The sequence below is a fragment of the Anomaloglossus baeobatrachus genome, chromosome 3 (genome assembly GCF_048569485.1).
Source record: "Anomaloglossus baeobatrachus isolate aAnoBae1 chromosome 3, aAnoBae1.hap1, whole genome shotgun sequence".
NCBI lineage: Eukaryota > Metazoa > Chordata > Amphibia > Anura > Aromobatidae > Anomaloglossus > Anomaloglossus baeobatrachus.
The window spans coordinates 661,772,277-661,792,685 of record NC_134355.1 but is presented as its reverse complement, the minus strand read 5'-3'; the positions used below and the strand labels follow the sequence as shown (position 1 = coordinate 661,792,685).

The following is a 20,409-nucleotide window of genomic DNA, read 5'->3' as shown; positions in this document are numbered from 1 at the left end:
GCAGAGTTGTGTGTCTATATGTATGCAGCAGAGTTGTGTGTGTCTGTCTGTATGCAGCAGAGTTGTGTATTTCTGTATGTATGCAGCAGAGTTATGTGTGTGTGTCTGTATGTATGCAGTAGAGCTGTGTGTGTCTGTCTGTATGTATGCAGCAGAGTTATGTATGTATGCAGTAGAGCTGTGTGTGTGTCTGTATGTATGTAGCAGAGCTGTGTGTGTCTGTATGTATGTAGCAGAGCCGTGTCTGTCTGTATGCAGAGCTGTTTGTGTGTATAATAGGCCTACATATGTGTAAAAATTTGAAAGTCTAGGACTAATAGCAGCAGTCTACAATTAGATCTTTGATTGTAGTTCCATGAAAAATAAATATTTTGATGGCTTTCCGGAATTTTTAAGGTTTCTGGATTATCAACAGCCAACGGAGGGGGGGGGCGGCAAATTTGACGACCGCCCCGGGTGGCAAAAGCAGTAGCTACGGCACAGCCCATCAAACACACACACACCGGCACACACAAACCACCACGCACACACACACACACACACACACAACCCCGCTCATATTAAACGCAATGTTGTGTATTTTTCAATGATATTGCTAAATCACATAGTATACTGTTAATGCAGTTAGTTTCCAACAATATTTAGTTACATACAGGTACATCTTCATGTTAAACATTCACAATTTTTAAACAATAAAATTTATCTTTGACCAAAATATATTGTCTTCCTTCCATTATTAGTCAAAAATCATACATTAACTACACAATAAATTCTAGAATACCCGATGCGTTAGAATCGGGCCACCTTCTAGTATATAAATAATATACTAATCCAAACTGATGTCCATTGAAACCAATGCATTTCGATAAAGGTTCGTGAGCACACCCCATGCTGAACCGAACCAAGGGGGGTTCGCTCATCTCTATCTACAGTGCCTACAAGTAGTATTCAACCCCCTGCAGATTTAGCAGGTTTGATAAGATGCAAATACGTTAGAGCCTGCAAACTTCAAACAAGAGCAGGATTTATTAACAGATGTATAAATCTTACAAACCAACAAGTTATGTTGCTCAGTTAAATTTTAATAAATTTTCAACATAAAAGTGTGGGTCAATTATTATTCAACCCCTAGGTTTAATATTTTCTGGAATAACCCTTGTTTGCAATTACAGCTAATAATCGTCTTTTATAAGACCTGATCAGGCCGGCACAGGTCTCTGGAGTTATCTTGGCCCACTCCTCCATGCAGATCTTCTCCAAGTTATCTAGGTTCTTTGGGTGTCTCATGTGGACTTTAATCTTGGGCTCCTTCCACAAGTTTTCAATTGGGTTAAGGTCAGGAGACTGACTAGGCCACTGCAACACCTTGATTTTTTCCCTCTTGAACCAGGCCTTGGTTTTCTTGGCTGTGTGCTTTGAGTCGTTGTCTTGTTGGAAGATGAAATGCCGACCCATCTTAAGATCCTTGATGGAGGAGCGGAGGTTCTTGGCCAAAATCTCCAGGTAGGCCGTGCTATCCATCTTCCCATGGATGCAGACCAGATGGCCAGGCCCCTTGGCTGAGAAACAGCCCCACAGCATGATGCTGCCACCACCATGCTTGACTGTAGGGATGGTATTCTTGGGGTCGTATGCAGTGTCATCCAGTCTCTAAACGTCACATGTGTGGTTGGCACCAAAGATCTCGATCTTGGTCTCATCAGACCAGAGAACCTTGAACCAGTCTGTCTCAGAGTCCTCCAAGTGATCATGAGCAAACTGTAGACGAGCCTTGACATGACGCTTTGAAAGTAAAGGTACCTTACGGGCTCACCTGGAACGGAGACCATTGCGGTGGAGTACGTTACTTATGGTATTGACTGAAACCAATGTCCCCACTGCCATAAGATCTTCCCGGAGCTCCTTCCTTGTTGTCCTTGGGTTAGCCTTGACTCTTTGGACAAGCCTGGCCTCGGCACGGGTGGAAACTTTCAAAGGCTGTCCAGGCCGTGGAAGGCTAACAGTAGTTCCATAAGCCTTCCACTTCTGGATGATGCTCCCAACAGTGGAGACAGGTAGGCCCAACTCCTTGGAAAGGGTTTTGTGCCCCTTGCCAGCCTTGTGACCCTCCACAATCTTGTCTCTGATGGCCTTGGAATGCTCTTTTGTCTTTCCCATGTTGACCATGCATGAGTGCTGTTCACAAGTTTGGGGAGGGTCTTAATTAGTCAGAAAAGGCTGGAAAAAGAGATAATTAATCCAAACATGTGAAGCTCATTGTTTTTTGTGCCTGAAATACTTCTTAATACTTTAGGGGAACCAAACAGAATTCTGGTGGTTTGAGGGGTTGAATAATAAATGACCCTCTGAATAAACTTTTCACCATTTAAAAATAAAAAAAAAGAAATAACATTCTTTTTTGCTGCAGTGCATTTCACACTTCCAGGCTGATCTACAGTCCAAATGTCACAATGCCATGTTAATTCCCAATGTGTAAACCTGCTAAATCTGCAGGGGGTTGAATACTACTTGTAGGCACTGTATAAAGCAGGCTTTACACTCTGCAGTGTATCTTACAATGTGTCGGCGGGGTCACGTCGTAAGTGACGCACATCCGGCATCGTAAGGTACATTGTAGTGTGTGACAGGTACGTGAGATTGCGATTGAACGAAAATCCGTTCATCGCACGCACGTCGTTCATTCCTCATGAATTGAACGTGAGGTTGTTCAATGTTCCCGGGGTAGCACACATCGCAGTGTGTAACATCCCGGGAACGATGAACAGATCTTACCTGCATCTCCCGGCCAGCAATGCGGAAGGAAAGAGGTGGACGCGATGTTTACGTCCCGCTCATCTCCGCCCCTCCGCTTCCATTGGCCGGCTGCCGCGTGATGTCGCTGGGGCACCAAACGTCCCTCCCACTCCAGGAAGTGGACGTTCGCGGCCCCCCTCGAGGTCGTATGGACGGGTAAGTACGTGTGACGGGGGTTAATACTTTGTGTGGCACGTTCAACAAATTGAACGTGCCACACATATGATGGGGACGTTGCAAATCGCATTCGATATCGTATGCGAAATTGTAACGTGTAAAGCAGGCTTAAGGTCCTAAGACCAGGTGGATAGACCAGTGATCAGTTCCAGCATTCCTGTCCATATATGAACCATTAAATACTCTTGTGTTAACCTGGCCCTATAGCTATCCACTGCAGGATGTCATTATGCCAATGGATCAAGGGGCAGTATAGAGTTGATATTTACCGCTTTATAGTTTTGCCAGGGTAAGGTTTGCAAAAATAGAACTTTGTTTCAGGCCCCCTTCACACGCACGTGTCAGCGGTACGTGCTAGGTCCGTGCCCGCATGTACCGGAGACACGGTCACACGTAAACCCATTAAAATCAATGGGTTTATGTGCATGCACGTGTGCAGCCATTGGCCCATGCCTCCGTGTGGAGCATACGTGTGTCCGTGTGCTCCACACGGATACATCTCGGTGTTGCTCCGGCAGCACGGGTGTCACACGGCCCGCACCCGTACCACACGGATGTAGTGTGGATGCGGTCACGTGTGACACGTGCCGGAGAAAACACACGTGTCAGAGAAAAAAAAAACCAAATCTTCTCCAGCCCTGCTGTCTCTGCCGCTGCTGTCACTTGCTTCCGACTGCCGCTCATTATGCTCATTTAATATTCACTGCACTGCGGCCGGAAGCAGCAGCAGCGGGGAGTCGGCAGGACCGGAGACCGAAGATCAGCACCACGGACAGCGAAGCCAGGGACAGGTGAGTAGAAATTATCTGTTCTCCGTGTATTATCACGGATAACACACGGAGAACACATGTAGTGCCATAAACACGGCACACGGAGGGGAAAACGAACCTTTGATACGTCCGTGAAAATCACGCACGTGGTTCACGGACGTGTGAAGGGGGCCTCAAACATAGTGGATTACAGTAATAACTAATCCCAATCAGCCTTATTTTCTTCATAGCCCAGAATTAAAAAAAAAAAAAAATCTGTCCCGTCCTGACCACTTTCCATACTATGTACACATTCACAGAGATTTTTTTCTGCCTCTTTTTCTTATATGTTTGACAATAAGGATATAAATAAATATGAAGGAAGAATAGAAATTCTAAATATTTCCTCCTGCTCTTCATAGGTGACTTTTCATGTTGTGTTACATTGTATTTTATTAGATTGAACTGACCGTTGTGATCTTTTTTACATGAAGCTTTTTATCAGTTACCCCAATCTGACCAAGTGGCTGCCCGGGAGCCATCAAAGAATAAGGGAAAACTTCAGCGAAATGAAAACGTTTATCACAGACACATTTACCAATCGGGGAAGAGAATTGGATGTGAACAATCAAAGGAGCCTCATTGACGCTTTCCTGGCCAAGAAACAAGAGGTAAATATTACTTAAAATATTTTAAAAACTACAGTATTACTTGTATTGGTTTCATACAGTATATTGGATCTTTCTACATGGCTGTGTTCTGTCCGCTGGTCTAACGTGTGCTATCTGTCTCATGTATGCATATCTAATATTTATCAAATATCTGTCTATCTACATACCTGTCTTTCTGTTTGTCTATATGAAAAAGTTTGGGCACCCCTATTAATGTTAACCTTTTTTCTTTATAACAATTTGGGTTTTTGCAACAGCTATTTCAGTTTCATATATCTAATAACTGATGGACTGAGTAATATTTCTGGATTGAAATGAGGTTTATTGTACTAACAGAAAATGTGCAATCCGCATTTAAACAAAATTTGACCGGTGCAAAAGTATGGGCACCTCAACATAAAAGTGACAGTAATATTTTGTTGGTCCTCCTTTTGCAAAAATAACAGCCTCTAGTCGCTTCCTGTAGCTTTTAATGAGTTCCTGGATCCTGGATGAAGGTATATTTGACCATTCCGGTTTACAAAACAATTCTAGTTCAGTTAAGTTTGATGGTCACCGAGCATGGACAGCACACTTCAAATCATCCCACAGATTTTCAATGATATTCAGGTCTGGGGACTGGAATGGCCATTCCAGAACATTGTAATTGTTCCTCTGCATGAATGCCTGAGTAGATTTGGAGCGGTGTTTTGGATCATTGTCTTGCTGAAATATCCATCCCCTGCGTAACTTCAACTTCGTCACTGATTCTTGCACATTATTGTCAAGAATCTGCTGATAATGAGTTGAATCCATGCGACCCTCAACTTTAACAAGATTCCCGGTGCCGGCATTGGCCACACAGCCCCAAAGCATGATGGAACCTCCACCAAATTTTACTATGGGTAGCAAGTGCTTTTCTTGGAATGCCGTGTTTTTTTTGCCTCCATGCATAACGCCTTTATGTATGACCAAACAACTCAATCTTTGTTTCATCAGTCCACAGGACCTTCTTCCAAAATGTAACTGGCTTGTCCAAATGTCCTTTTGCATACCTCAGGCGACTCTGTTTGTGGCGTACTTGAGAAACTGCTTCTTTCGCGTCACTCTCCCATACAGCTTCTCCTTGTGCAACGTGCGCTGTATTGTTGACCGATTCACATTGACACCATCTGCAGCAAGATGAAGCTGCAGGTCTTTGGAGGTGGTCTGTGGATTGTCCTTGACTGTTCTCACCATTCTTCTTCTCTGCCTTTCTGATATTTTTCTTGGCCTGCCACTTCTGGGCTTAACAAGAACTGTACCTGTGTTCTTCCATTTCCTTACTATGTTCCTCACAGTGGAAACTGACAGTTTAAATCTCTGAGACAACTTTTTGTATCCTTCCCCTGAACAACTATGTTGAATAATCTTTGTTTTCAGATCATTTGAGAGTTGTTTTGAGGAGGCCATGATGCCACTCTTCATAGGAGATACAAATAGCAGAACAACTTGCAAGTGGCCACCTTAAATACCTTTTCTCATGATTGGATACACCTGCCTATGAAGTTCAAAGCTCAATGAGGTTACAAAACCAATTTAGTGCTTTAGTAAGTCAGTAAAAAGTAGTTAGGAGTGTTCAAATCAAGAAATTGATAAGGCTGCCCATACTTATGCACCAGTCAAATTTTGTTTAAATGCAGATTGCACATTTTCTGTTGGTACAATAAACCTCATTTCAATCCAGAAATATTACTCAGTCCATCAGTTATTAGATATATGAAACTGAAATAGCTGCTGCAAAAACCCAAATTGTTATAAAGAAAAAAGGTTAACATTAATAGGGGTGCCCAAACTTTTTATATGACTCTATTTCCATATGTATCTATCCATAAATCAATCAGTCTGTCTATCTACAGTGGGGAAAATAAGTATTTGATACACTGACGATTTTGAAAGTTTTCCCACCTACAAAAAATGAGAGATCTGTAATTATTATAGTCAGTACACTTCAACTGGAACAAAATAAAAAAAATAATCCAGAAAATCACATTGAATGATCTTTAAATATTTAATTTGCTTTCTAATTTCCTGAAATAAGTATTTAATCACCTGCCAACCTACAAAAATTCTGGCTCTCACAGACCTGTTAGGCTACTTTTATATATCTGGTTTTTGCCGTCAGGCACAATCCGGCGAAAAAACTGATGCGATGGATCCAGCGAAAAAAAGGATCCGTAGCATCAGTTTTTTCCCATGCGTTCCTTCCTTTTTTTGACAGATCCGTTGTGATACTGAGCATGCTCAGTTTAAAAAAACTGATTCGTGGTTGGATTCCGTCATATGTCGGATGACGACGGTTCCGGCGTCCATAGGCTTCCATTATACAACATGCCAAAAAAAGTTCCATTCTGCGTCCTTTCCAGCAGCTGGGTGAAGAAATTTCACCGGATCCGGCGGATGCCGCATGCAACGCAAGGGCATCTGGCATAATGCAGTGCTAATACAAGTCTGAGGGGAATAAAACGGATCCGACACCGGATCCATTTTATCCGCAATTCGCCGGATTGTGCCTGATGGCGAAAAACTGATGTGTGAAAGCAGCCTTATATTTACTTTAAGTAGCCATTTTACTCTGCACTAATTATCTGTATTAATTGCACCTGTTTCAACTTGTTACCTGTATAAAAGACAGATGTCTACATACTCAATCACGCTCCAACCTCTCCACCATCGCCAAGACCAAAGAGCTGTCTAAGGACACTAGTGACAAAACTGTAGACCTGCACAAGGCTGGGATAGGCTAAAGGACACTAGACAAGCAGCTTGGTGAAAAGGCAACAACAGTTATTAGAATATGGAAGAAACACATGACTTTCAATCTTACTTGGTGTAGACCTCAAGCAAGATTTCACCTTATGGGTACAGATAGTTGTGAGCTGAAAGGTCAGAAAACAGCCCAAAATTACATGGGAGGACCTGGTCAATGACCTGAAGAGAGCTGGGATCACATTCTCAAAGATTACTGTTAAGGTCCAGTCACACTAAAAAACTTACCAGCGATCCCAACAACGATCCAACCTGATAGGGATCGCTGGTAAGTTGCTAGGAGGTTGCTGGTGAGATATCACACTGCGACGCTCCAGCGATCCCACCAGCAACCTGACCTGGCAGGGATCGCTGGAGCATCGCTACACGGGTTGCTGGTGAGCTCACCAGCAACCAGTGACCAGCCCCCAGCCAGCAGCGCCGCGTGGAAGATGCTGCGCTTGGTAACTAAGGTAAATATCGGGTAACCAACCCGATATTTACCTTGGTTACCAGCGCACGCAGCTACACGTGCAGAGAGCAGGGAGCAGCGCACACCGCCTAGCGCTGGCTCCCTGCTCTCCTAGTTACAGCACACATCGGGTTAATTACCCGATGTGTACTGCAGCTAAATGTGCACAGAGCAGGGAGCAGCGCAGAATGCTTAGCGCTGTCTCCCTGCTCTCCTAGCTACAGTACACATGGGGTTAATTACCCGATGTGTACTCTGCTACACGTGCAAGGAGCAGGAGCCGGCACTGACAGTGAGAGCGGAGGAGGCTGGTAACGAAGGTAAATATCGGGTAACCAAGGACAGGGCTTCTTGGTTACCCGATGTTTACCGTGGTTACCAGAGTCTGCAGAAGCCGGCTCCTGCTGCCTGCACATTCAGTTGTTGCTCTGTCGCTGTCACACACAGCGATGTGTGCTTCACAGCGGGACAGCAACAACTAAAAAATGGCCCAGGACATTCAGCAACAACCAACGACCTCACAGCAGGGGCCAGGTTGTTGCTGGATGTCACACTAAGCAACATCACTAGCAACATCGCTGTTACGTCACAAAAGTTGTTCGTTAGCAGCGATGTTGCTAGCGATGTTGCTTAGTGTGACGGGGCCTTTAGTTACACACTACACTGACACGCCCACCGGGGCCGTGGGGCACTCGGAACTGTCAGGAGAACATCAAGGCGGCAGGGCCCAGCTCCGTGAACCTGCCGGTGTCAATAAGATGGGTGGGAATATTTACAGGGGAAGAGTTTGTGACGCCACCCATGGTACGTGGCCAATTATGGGCCGCCGCTGCTATTCCATTTTCCCTGGGGTTGGTGGTGACGCAGCAAGGTAATGTAGCACTTCACGTGTAGAGCTTAGCCCCAGGGCAGATATGGTTAATGTAGTCTATGGTGTTGGGCTGGAATGGCGGGGTGCAGGACCGGAGACACGGCAAATAAATGGACAACACGGGAAATGCAGTAACAAGTTCTTTACTCACATTTGTCCATTCCCACTTTACACGACCGGTCAGATGTTGCCCTCAGAGTGCTGAGTTCTGCCGTGAGGGGCCCCAGCCGATTCCCAGATAGTTTGGAGGCACAAACCAGTAGACCTGTCTATGTTCCTTCCCTGGTCGTCTTCTTGCGCTGGCCTCTCCCACCTGCCCCGCGCCTACACATACAGTGCCCTGAGCCAGTTTCTCTGGACCCTGTCGGGTAACTTGATTGCTCTATCCCTTGGTCCTATGTGGTCACCTTTTCAACGGATTATGTGCGGTGGTGGTCTCAGTACTTGAAGTATCCTCGGCCTCCGGTTTAATAGCTGAGCCTTGTTGTTCTCCACTAGTCTAGGGACCGGTCTCCGTTGCGGCCAAGTCCCGTCACACCGGTATGCCGACTGTGGAAAAGAGACCACGGGTGTATGGCGCACTTCCCGTGGCACTAGGACCCCTTCTTTCCTGTTCCTGGTACGAGCTGCTCCAGCTCCAGACCCCAGGACCTCTCAACTCCTTGTCCTCTTCCTAACTCCTCACTCACTAATCTTCTCACCTCTCCTTCCACTAACTAATCCCCACCTCCAAGCTGGCTGCAAAAGAACCATGGCCTGATGGAGTGTCACTAATAAAGAGTGTCGGTGTTTGTGTGTGCAATGACCTATGACCTTGTTCTTATCTGGGAATAGGATGCCACACTTCTGGCTGAAGTGCAATACCTCTGTGGTGACTGGAGCCTCAGGGGCGCCACAACACCAACATGGATTAAAATACTGGAGGGCATGCAATATCCCCCTGCTCATGCCAGCTTATGCCCAGGCCCATTTTAAGTTTACCAATGACCATCTGGATGATCCATGGGAGACATGGGAGAAGGTCATGTGGTCAGATGAGACCAAGATAGAACATTTTGGTATCAACTCCACTCACCATGTTTGAGAAAGAAGGATGAGTACAACCCCAAGAACACCGGCCCAACTGTGAAGCATAAGGGTGGAAACATTATACTTTGGGCATGCTTTTCTGCAAAGATAACAAGATAACTGCATTGGAGGGAGGATAGGTGTGGTCATATATTGCAAGATTTTGGCTAACAACCTCCTTCCCTCACTAAGAGCATTGAGAATGGGATTTACAACATGATAATACTCAAATATACACAGTCAGGGCAAAAAAACTAAAGACCACGTCTCACTAAGCAACATCGCTAGCAACATCGCTGCTGAGGCAAGACTTTTGTGACACAACAGCGATGTTGCTAGCGATGTTGCTGTGTGTGACATCCAGCAACCACCTGGCCCCTGCTGTGAGGTCGCTGGTTGTTGCTGAATGTCCTGGACCATTTTTTAGTTGTTGCTCTCCCGCTGTGAAGCACACATCGCTGTGTGTGACAGCGACAGAGCAACAACTGAATGTGCAGTGAGCAGGGAGCCGGCTTCTGCGGAGGCTGGTAACCAATGTAAATATCGGGTAACCAAGAAGCCCTTTCCTTGGTTACCCGATATTTACCTTCGTTACCAGCATCCGCCGCTCTCACGCTGTCAGTGCCGGCTCCCTGCTCCCTGCACACATTAATTAACCCGATGTGTACTCTGGCTAGGAGTGCAGGGAGCCAGCGCTAAGCGGTGTGCACTGGTAACCAAGGTAAATATCGGGTTGGTTACCTGATATTTACCTTAGTTACCAAGCGCAGCATCACTTCCATGCGTCGCTGCTGGCTGGGGGCTGGTCACTGGTCAGTGGTGAGATCTGCCTGTGTGACAGCTCACCAGCAACCCGTGTAGCGACGCTCAAGCGATCCCTGCCAGGTCAGGTTGCTGGTGGGATCGCTGGAGCGTCGCTTAGTGTGACGGTAAGGGTATGTGCGCACGTTGCTTTTTACCTGCTTTTTACCTGCTTTTTTGGTGCTTTTTCTTCTGCGCTGTTTAATGCCAAAATGGATGTGTTCTTCTATTCAAGCAAAGTCTATGGGAATTTGGGTTTCTTGTTCACACTATGTTGTTCAAAATGCTGCCTTTTTGTGGCAGAACTTTGGTCAAAAACTCAGCTTTGCAGTGCAAAACCCAAATGGCAAAAACAATTGACATGTTGCTTCTTTGAAAAGCTGAGTTTTTGACCAAAGTTCTGCCTCATAAAGGCAGCATTTTGAACAACATAGTGTGAACAAGAAACCCAAATTCCCATAGACTTTGCTTGAATAGAAGAACACATCCATTTTGGCATTAAACAGCGCAGAAGAAAAAGCAGCAAAAAAGCAGGTAAAAAGCAGGTAAAAAGCAACGTGCGCACATACCCTTACTTAAGAAGTGTCTCCGTATCTTATCTGCATTTTGTATCATCATCTGTAAAATACTTTACTAATAACAAGCATTTATTCTTTCAACAAAATAAAGGGAACACCTGAATCTAATCTATATTTTCATGACCAAAATCTATGCGTTCTGGTGATAGACTTGTTTTCTGCTGGTATGGAGACGACTTCAACCACCCTGCGATGGGGATTATTATTAATGATGAAATATCCTGAAATCCAAAGTAAGGCTTTCATTTCACATTATTAGCAATTCAATGTTTTAATGCTACCTTCATTTATTTAACAAATGCACTGTGGTCTATCACATTATAGAAAAAGTGACTGTTTTATCAGGTTGAGCAATTACAGTATATGCAGCATGGCACAGACAGAACATTTTTGTATAATTTCTCCAATTAGTCTAACCTTTAGTATTATGTAAGCGGTTAAGTATTTTAATTCAGTTTAATTATATATTTTATGGTACTGCAATGGGCCATACAGCTACCCCATAATAATGTAAAAGCATATATTATCTCTGCATTCATCAGAACAACATTTTTTCATCAAAGATTTACAAGTTGTACATTGAAAGTGATCCTAGTTTAATTGTATATTGACAGTAATTAAAGTGTCTACATTTAAAACATCACATCTTATTTACTGAACAGAAAAAGTTCAAGATGAAATTGAAAGTGTTATTGGATCTGCTCAACCAAAAACAGAACATAAGAAACAAATGCCGTATACTGATGCTGTGATTCATGAAATTCAAAGATTTGGTGATATCGTACCTGTAAACCTTCCACATGCAACAATTAGAGACGTAACCTTCAGAGGTTATTTTATTCCAAAGGTGATTTGAGATACAATATTTTATCATATGTAATGTCCTTTTGTGCTTAGTAATGGGTGAGTTTGTAGTATGCAGTTGACAAATTTACAATGTAATCAGATTGTGCTAAGGAGGTCTTATGGGATTTTTTTTACATTGTGACCAAAAATGCATGTTTATTTTACAATAGTCCCTACTATGTGCTCAAATTATTAAACATAAAGAAAAACATTTTAAATAGGAATCAGCAAACAAACGTTATTCTTGCTATTCACTCTATTAGATTATACAATTTTACAATTCAGAGTCTTTTGACTGCTTGAATTCATTGAATCCTAAAAATATAGGAAAACAGATAATGTAAATAACAATCAGCCTGTTACGTCACCGCCGGAGTCTGCTCCAGCGACTTCTGCTCCGATCGCCAGGCGACGCCGTGTTCCTGCCGTGGATGGTGCTGGTGATGGGAGAGAAGTCGATGCCAGCAGCACCAGTGGGCGCAGGCTCCGATCATCCACTGGGCTGGGTTAGCTTGGGATCTGCAGTACCGCTGGCTGACTGTAGGTGGCATGTGTCTTCCAGTTGAAGTTGCCAGCGTTCAGCTACAGCCAATGGGAAGACACCACACCCTTCTTATTTCCCCTCCTGTCACATGATTACTGCCAGATATAGATCTGATTTTCCTGGCTCCTGTTACGTCCTATTGTGTTGGTGATTCCTGTGTTGACTTCTGCGTGTTTTGACTACTCTTCTGCCTACTGTTTTTGTACCTTGCTGCCCGACCCGGATCTGACCTCTGCTACGTTTGCTGACTACGTCACTGCCTGCTGATTCTGTCCCTGTTCCGCTATTCCTGGTTTGACCCTGCCTGACTACTACTCTCATCGGACTGCAGCCTTCCACAGGTAGTGATCTCCAGTTCCCTGTGTAATTCCAAATCCCTGTATAGGGGTTAAAGGGTTTCAGGGTTCTGGGGGTCCTACTTGGTGAGTGGCTTCCCTCTAGCCTCCCCGTTACAGCCCATCTGAGTCTGTGGATCCAGGCAGGCGTTACACAGCCCTGGACTTATGATGGACACACAGATGTCTTTTTACAGTACAGTTATCAGAACTATGTCTTGCACCAAGCTGTCTATGCATTTATCCACCAAAGAATCAGTATAAAATGAAAGTTGGAACTTAAGCGGGCTTTACACACAGCGACACCGCTAGCGATGTCGCTGATGAAAGCACCCGCCCCCGTCGGTTGTGCATCACGGGCAAATCGCTGCCCGTGGTGCACAACATCGCTTACACCCGTCACACATACTTACCTGCTTAGCAACATCACTGTTGCCGTCAAACCGCCTCCTTTCTAAGGGGGGCGGTTCGTTCGGCGTCACAGCGGCATCACTAAGCAGCCGCCCAATAGAAGTGGAGGGGCGGAGATGAGTGGGTCGAACATCTCACCCACCTCCTTCCTTCCTCAATGCGGACGGCCGCAGGTAAGGTGATGCTCCTCGCTCCTGCGGTGTCACACATAGCGATGTGTGCTGCCGCAGGAACGACAAACAACTTGCGTCCTGCAACAGCAACGATAATCGGGATTACAACGACTGGACAACGATATGGTGAGTATTTTTGATCGTTAACGGTCGTTCGTGCGTTTCACACGTAATGACGTCGCTAACGAGGCCGGATGTGGGTCACGAATTCCGTGACCCCCAACGACATCTCGTTAGCGATGTCGTTGCTTGTAAAGCAGGCTTAAGAAGCATGCAATATTAGCCTAAAATGTAATATAATTTTCAATGTGCACATATATGTTTTTGACTGCTCAGGAGGCTACTGGCCTAGAATTTATAATACAAATATAATTTCACAGCCATACCTGGGATCATTTTTTCTCTGCTACAGCCATTGCTAATGAAAAAGCAACTTCAAACCATAGTGATTAGCTGTAATTACATTACAAATAACCTGTCAGGTGCAATATGTACCCAGAGCCACGAGCAGTTCTGGGTACATATTGCTAATCCCTGCTTAACTGTCCCTGTATACACTAGCATAGATAAAGGATCTTTAGAAAAAGTATTTCTAAAGATTGTTTAAAATATGCTAATGAGGCCAGTGACTAGTCCAAGGGCGTTAGTTCCCTTGGCTAGTCGGCCCACATAGCATGTTAGCATGTCCCTGTGGACATACTCACATATTAATGAATGCACAGTGATGTAGCACATACCTCACTCTTGATGGCGGCCGGTGGAGGATGAATGCGCACTGGGCATAATCCGGATTCCCCTAGAGTTCCGATCATGCGTACTAAACTGATGCCGGGTGTAAGCTTCCTGGCTTCAGTAAGGTATAGGTATATAGGTATCAGGGACTCCAGATCATGCACAGTGCGCATTCATCCTCCATTGGCCATCATGAACAGCTAGGTATGTGCGGCGTCACTGCGTATTCATTAGCATGTTAGTACGCCCACAGGGACATGCTAACATGCTATGTGGGCCGACTAGCCAAGGGAACTAACGCCCTTGTGTCTAGTCATCAGCCTCATTAGCATATAATAAAGGATCTTTAGAAATACTTTTTCTAACGATCTCTTTATCTATCCTACTAGATACAGGGGCGGTTAGGCAGTGATTATCAATATACATCCAGTACTGCTCGTGGTTCTGATTGCATATTGCGCCCGACAAGTTCACTTTAACGAATGAATCTAGCAGCACGTAATCAATTTTTCCGCTGTGCTACCATTTGGTATATAAAGCATTACATGGCTCTCATTAAAATAAGTGAGCCATTCACATAATGCACTTACAGTTAGGTCCAGAAATATTTGGGCAATGACTGAATCTTTGGTATTTGGCTCGGCATGTTAATAATTTATATTTAAAATAAAACAACTGACATGCTATGCCGGCGTCACATGGTACGATCTATCGTGCGATTGCACGAGCGATCGTACCTGCCCCCATCGTTTGTGCGTCATGGGCAATTAGTTGCCCGTGGTGCACAAAGTCGTTTACCCCCGTCACACGCACTTACCTGCTGATCGACATTGCTTTGGGCTGTGAACATGCACTTCCTGAAGGGGGAGGGACGTTCGGCGTCACAGCGACGTCACACAGCGGCCGGCCAAAAGAAGCGGAGGGGCGGAGATGAGCGGGACGTAACATCCCGCCCACCTTCTTCCTTCTGCATTGCCGGCGGGACGCAGGTAAGCTGCAGTTCATCGTTCCCCAGGTTGCCACACGGAGCAATGTGTGCTGCCCCAGGTACGATGAACAACCGGCGCACAGAAGGAGGACCGGCATTTTGAAAATGAGCGACGTGTCAACGAGCAACGATAAGGTGAGTATTTTTGCTCATTCACCGTCGCTCGTAGCTGTCACACGCTTTGATATATCAGACGATGACGGATGTGCGTCACTTACGACGTGACCCCATCGACATGTCGCCCGATATATCGTCTCGTGTGATGCCGGCACCAGTGAAGTATCGGCTTCCAGGTATTATTTAAAGGGTTGAAAAATAATTATGACACGTTTAGGAATTGCAACCATTTTTCCACAAAGCCTCCTTATTTCAGGGGCTCAAAAGTAATTGGATAAACTTACTTTACCATAATAAAAATATTTATTTTTAATACTTTGTGGAGAATCCTGAAGTCTGCTAGTGCTTTTTCAGCCCTTTAGAACAGCTTACTTCAGTTTATGATTGTTTATGAGGCTAGCTACATTACGTTTTGTCTTAAGTCCAGTATGTAAAATGTGCTGGCATTGGATCATGAGCCTTTTCAAGCCTTCTCCAAACTTTCATGTTCTTATCATTCTGGTACAGGTTTATCTTTGTTTCATCTGTCCATTGAATGCTTTTCCAGAACTGAACAGCTTCTTTAAATGTTTTTTTTTTGTAAAGTCTTATAGTTTCATAGTTTTTAAGGTTGAATGTAGACTTAAAGGAGGGGCTCACCCCTTTTCATTATTGGCCACATGGATATTATGTTGAGAAACAACGTTTCTCTCAAATATCTTATGTTGCCAATAGTGCCTGTTGGAGGCACTATTGTAGTCGACTCACCCCATCATGTGACCCCCGGGGCTCAGTCACCCCCGGGATATGGTGATGTCACGTCAACTGAGGGCATCTGCAGTCTCCGTGAGTGACAGGACTGTGGGCAGCATTTCACCACTCAGCACATCCCATCATCTCAATGATCCCTCCTCCCTCACTGCAAAGCGTGCAAGCAGGAGGGATGCTGGGTGGTGAGGAGCGGTGAAATTCCGTCCACAGTCCAGTCATTCATGGAGACTTGAGCCGGCCGTGGTGATGTCACGTGAACAGGAAGTTGACGTGATATCACTGGATCCCCGAGATCACTGAGCCCCGGGAGTCATACGATGGGGTGAGTGGACTACAATAGCGCTGCTCACAGGCATTATTGGCAACATAAGATATTTGAGAGAAAAAAAATAAAATGGTCAACCACTTCTTTAAGCTCATCCCATAGCCTAGTCTAATCTCTCCTTTCTATTTGAAGGCTGATTAATGCTTGGAACCCTCGGCTGAACTCTCTGTAATTTGCTCTTATGAAGTCCTCTTATAATGGACTTAGATACTAAAACACCGACTTCCTGGAGAGTGTTCTTCACTTGGATGGATGCTGTGATAGGCTTTCCTTCACTATGGGAAGAATTCTACAATAATCCACTACTGTTGTCTTCCATGGATGTCCAAGCCTTTTTGAGTTTTCAAGCTCACCAGTGAACTTTTTTTTTTTTTTGCAGAATGTACCAACTGTTGATTTGGCCATTTCTAACATCTCTGCTATCTGTGTTTGATTTCCTCTCTTTTTTTCATTCTAATGATAGTCTATTTCTCCTCCTTTGAGAGCTCCTTTGACTGCATCTTCCAAATGCAAATACCATACCTGGAATCAGCTCCAGACCTTATACCTGCTGAATTGATGATAGATTAACAAGGGTGTTGCCCATTAAAGGGCTTTTGAGTTACCTGTTCAATTATTTTTGGCCACTTGAAAAAGAGGCCGCTACATATTAAAAGGAACTTGTCAGGTCTAAATTCCCTTAGTCCATTTATGATATGTAAATGACCTCCTTGACTAGTTGGTGGGGCGTTTGTTTCCCAGACTAGTCAGCCCACCTAGCTTGTTACCACATCTCTAGCATCATCGCCAGCACTATACAAAGATGTTAATAAAGTGCAATGTAATAAAGGGACTGTTAGGAAGGCACTTTAGATAGGAACAAACAGCTGCTGGTGGTTCTGGGGGGCACGGGGGGACCTGACAGGTTTCCTCTAAAGACCTGTAATTCCTAAACCCTTTCTCCTACTAGAATGTGAATACTCTCAAATCAAAGCTGAGAGTCTGCACTTTAAGCCCATATTGATTATATAGCTGTATCTTGAATATGTTTTGGTAAATTGCTAAAATGTCAAAACTTGTGTCACTGTTCAAATATTTCTGAGTGTGAGACATCGTCTTTATTGTAAAACTCTGCTATGAATGTCATTGCATTCCCACTTACATGATATTTGTATATTAGGGCACAGTTGTTATCCCATTGCTGCACTCTGTCCTTAAGGATGGATCCTGCTTTGAGAAGCCAGAACAGTTTTATCCAGAACACTTTCTTGATGCGGAAGGAAATTTAAAGAAGAATGAAGCTTTTATCCCATTTTCACTAGGTAAGACAGAAGGACAGAAATGCCAGTGTAATCAATGAAGCAGAAAAGCCAGATCAGATCCCATACTTTGCACTGACGAGGGGCAATCACCCCAAAACACCGTGTCTGCAAATTGGGGTTCTGATCTGGCATAAATCCTAGGTCATATGAAAAGGCTTGTTAAAAAGCCACTTTGGACTTTTAGGATTGCTACTTTCAATAGGTGGTGCTAGAGTTTGTCTCCTTTCTCCCCGGAGAGACTTCCTATGTCAAGATATATATATACATATATATATATATATATATATATATATATATATAATGTACATTACCAATATTTGCACAATATTAACATGTTCTTTTGCAAAGGGAAGTTTGGACTTTTGAACCAGTGAAACCTCTTACCTTTGGTAATAAAGAGGTTTTCTCTTAAAATTCTTCTTAGGACCATTGGGTTTACATGGACAGATCTTTTCTCATAACGAGTGTTTGATGCTCGTTTTAGGCTTATTAACACTGACCAATATCAACTATATTATGCAAACAAATGATTTTTTAAGGAGAAACAGTCACCAAGTTTTTGCTATATAATCAGAGAGCAGCATGATGTAGAGGCTGAGACCCTGATTCCGGCGATGTGTCACTTGCTTGTCTACATGCTATTATTTTGATACAATCACTGTTTTCTCTGCTGTGGATCTCGCAGTGCTCAGAATGCTGAACTCTGTATAACCCCGACCAAACCACTAATTGGTAGCTTTCTCTATACATTGTATATTGTCTAAAAGCTGCTAATCAGTGGTGGGTATGGGGTTAAAAACAGCAGAAGGTTTAGAAGGCAGGTAATCCAGCAGTGATATTCTCCTGCTGATAAAACACTGATTTTATTGAAACAGCAATACACAGCCCAGTAAGTGACATATTGCTGAAATCAGGATCTAAACCCCTACCATGTTTTTCTACAATGACAGATACAGATACCCTGTAATACCAACATAAACAATCCAATAACCTTAAGAACCAACACTTTCATGGTATGTTTAGATGGCCCAATGATCAGCTGATTCTATTGACCCATCTAGAGAGGTCTCTACCAACTAAAGCTCCTCGTGCACCTATTGCCATTGTACCATATATACCTATCTCTGTTACTTGTACTTTGACAGCCATTAAACTTTCTTATTCTATCTCATCCAGGTAAGAGAAGTTGTGCCGGAGAGAACTTGGCAAAAATGGAGCTTTTCCTGTTCTTCACAACTCTGCTACAGAACTTCACATTCCGGGCCCCACCAGGGGCAGAACTGGACCTCAATCCAGCCGTGGGGTTCACTAATGCCCCAATACCCCATGAAATATGTGCGATTCCTCGCAGATAAGAAAATAATAATATGGCAATGGATATGCCTTAATAAACATATTATTTCTGAGTTACTATAATATACATAGACAATGATATCATAATAATGTACATATTGTGAAATATTCATTTATGAAACTTTTATTTTACAAATACAAATTAAAATATTTGTTTAATGTCGCCTTTTATTTGATACTAGTAAAAAAACACACTGCTTTTGACATTTCATAACAATATCCAGCATATTCAGATGCTCCAATTATAGAGACACTTTATTTATGCAGAATTGATTCTTGCATTGCTGATTTTTTTCCAATTCCATAGTAATAAATATTAATGAATCAGCACTAAAATGCTGAAGTGTTGGTGCTCGAATCGAGCAGGTCAGACATTCGGATGGGCACGACTCCAATACACAGTATAATGGAAGTCAATGGGAAACTCAAGCATTTGTTTCGGAAAACTCTAACAGGAGGTCTGAGGGGGGCAGGAAATTCATTGCCGTGGGTGGAAACAGTGCTCAAATGGAACGGGAACAAATGGAATCTCTGACTCCCAGGTCGCTCCTGAGAACAATGTTGTCAGAGTATCACTCCCCTTTTGGGGACTAACAATAAGGCCGGGGCCACACGGGGGATTAGTGTGATCCTCGCATAACACTAGGATCACACTGGCAGCACAGCAGGAGCCAAGTGTCATGCGTGTGTCACTGCGACTAAGGTCCGATCATGTGATCGGACCACAGCTGCGGGAGGGCGGGCCGGCACTGAGGAGGGGAGGGCCAGCGCTGAGGAGGGGAGGCCCGGCACTGAAGAGGGGAGGGTCAGCACTGAGGAGGGCCTGCACTGAGGAGGGCCTGCACTGAAGAGGGCCTGCACTGAGGAGGGGCGGCCCAGCGCTCAGGAGGGGAGGGCTGGAGCTGAGGAGGGCCTGCACTGAGGAGGGCTTGCACTGAGGAGGGCCTGCACTGAGGAGGGGCGGGCCAGCGCTCAGGAGGGGAGGGCTGGAGCTGAGGACGGCCTGCACTGAGGAGGGCCTGCACTGAGAAGGGGCAGGCCAGCGCTGAGGAACGGAGGGCTGGAGCTGCGGAGGGGAGGGATTTATAAGAATAAAAAAGGTCAGCTCACCCCTCTTCACTCCTGGATTCTGCACTGATGCAATGAAACACCCTGGCCCGGGCGGCAATGGATATCAGCAAAGGAAAAAATCCAGCATCATGGAGATTTTGTAGAAATAAAACTTGATTTTATTGTAGCAGAATAAAAACATGCAGACTGTGCAGTGGGCACAGAGGCACAGGTGAAAAGTGTGGGAGGGATTTATCTCCCTCTCTCCTCCGTAGCCGGCTATTGCCATTCTCACTCTGCACTCGCAGTACACCGGTGTACCGCGAATGCAGTGCGATCTTTCTCTCGCCCCATAGACTTGAATGGGTGTGAGAGAAACAAGGACCGCACTACAATTGCATCATGCTGCAATTGTTTTCTCGGTCCGATTAGGGCTGAGAAAATAATCGCTCATGGGCGCTGACACACAGTCTAATATTGGTCCGAGTGGAATGCGATGTTTTATCGCATTGCACTCGCTCCGATTTTCATGCCGTGT

The 20,409-nt window shown here is 44.5% G+C and overlaps 1 protein-coding gene across 1 annotated transcript in view; it reads left to right on the top strand.

Annotated features, from left to right (window-relative positions):
* The window catches only part of LOC142297002 (cytochrome P450 2K1-like), a 47,468-nt gene extending 28,484 nt beyond the window's left edge, over positions 1-18,984 (top strand). Inside the window, exons 5-9 of the mRNA XM_075341209.1 lie at positions 4,214-4,390; positions 11,038-11,179; positions 11,609-11,793; positions 17,327-17,468; positions 18,645-18,984. Coding sequence (XP_075197324.1) covers positions 4,214-4,390; positions 11,038-11,179; positions 11,609-11,793; positions 17,327-17,468; positions 18,645-18,823 — 825 coding nt within the window. The 3' untranslated portion in view covers positions 18,824-18,984. The remainder of the gene's footprint in view (positions 1-4,213; positions 4,391-11,037; positions 11,180-11,608; positions 11,794-17,326; positions 17,469-18,644) is intronic.
* Positions 18,985-20,409: the final 1,425 nt, after the last annotated feature.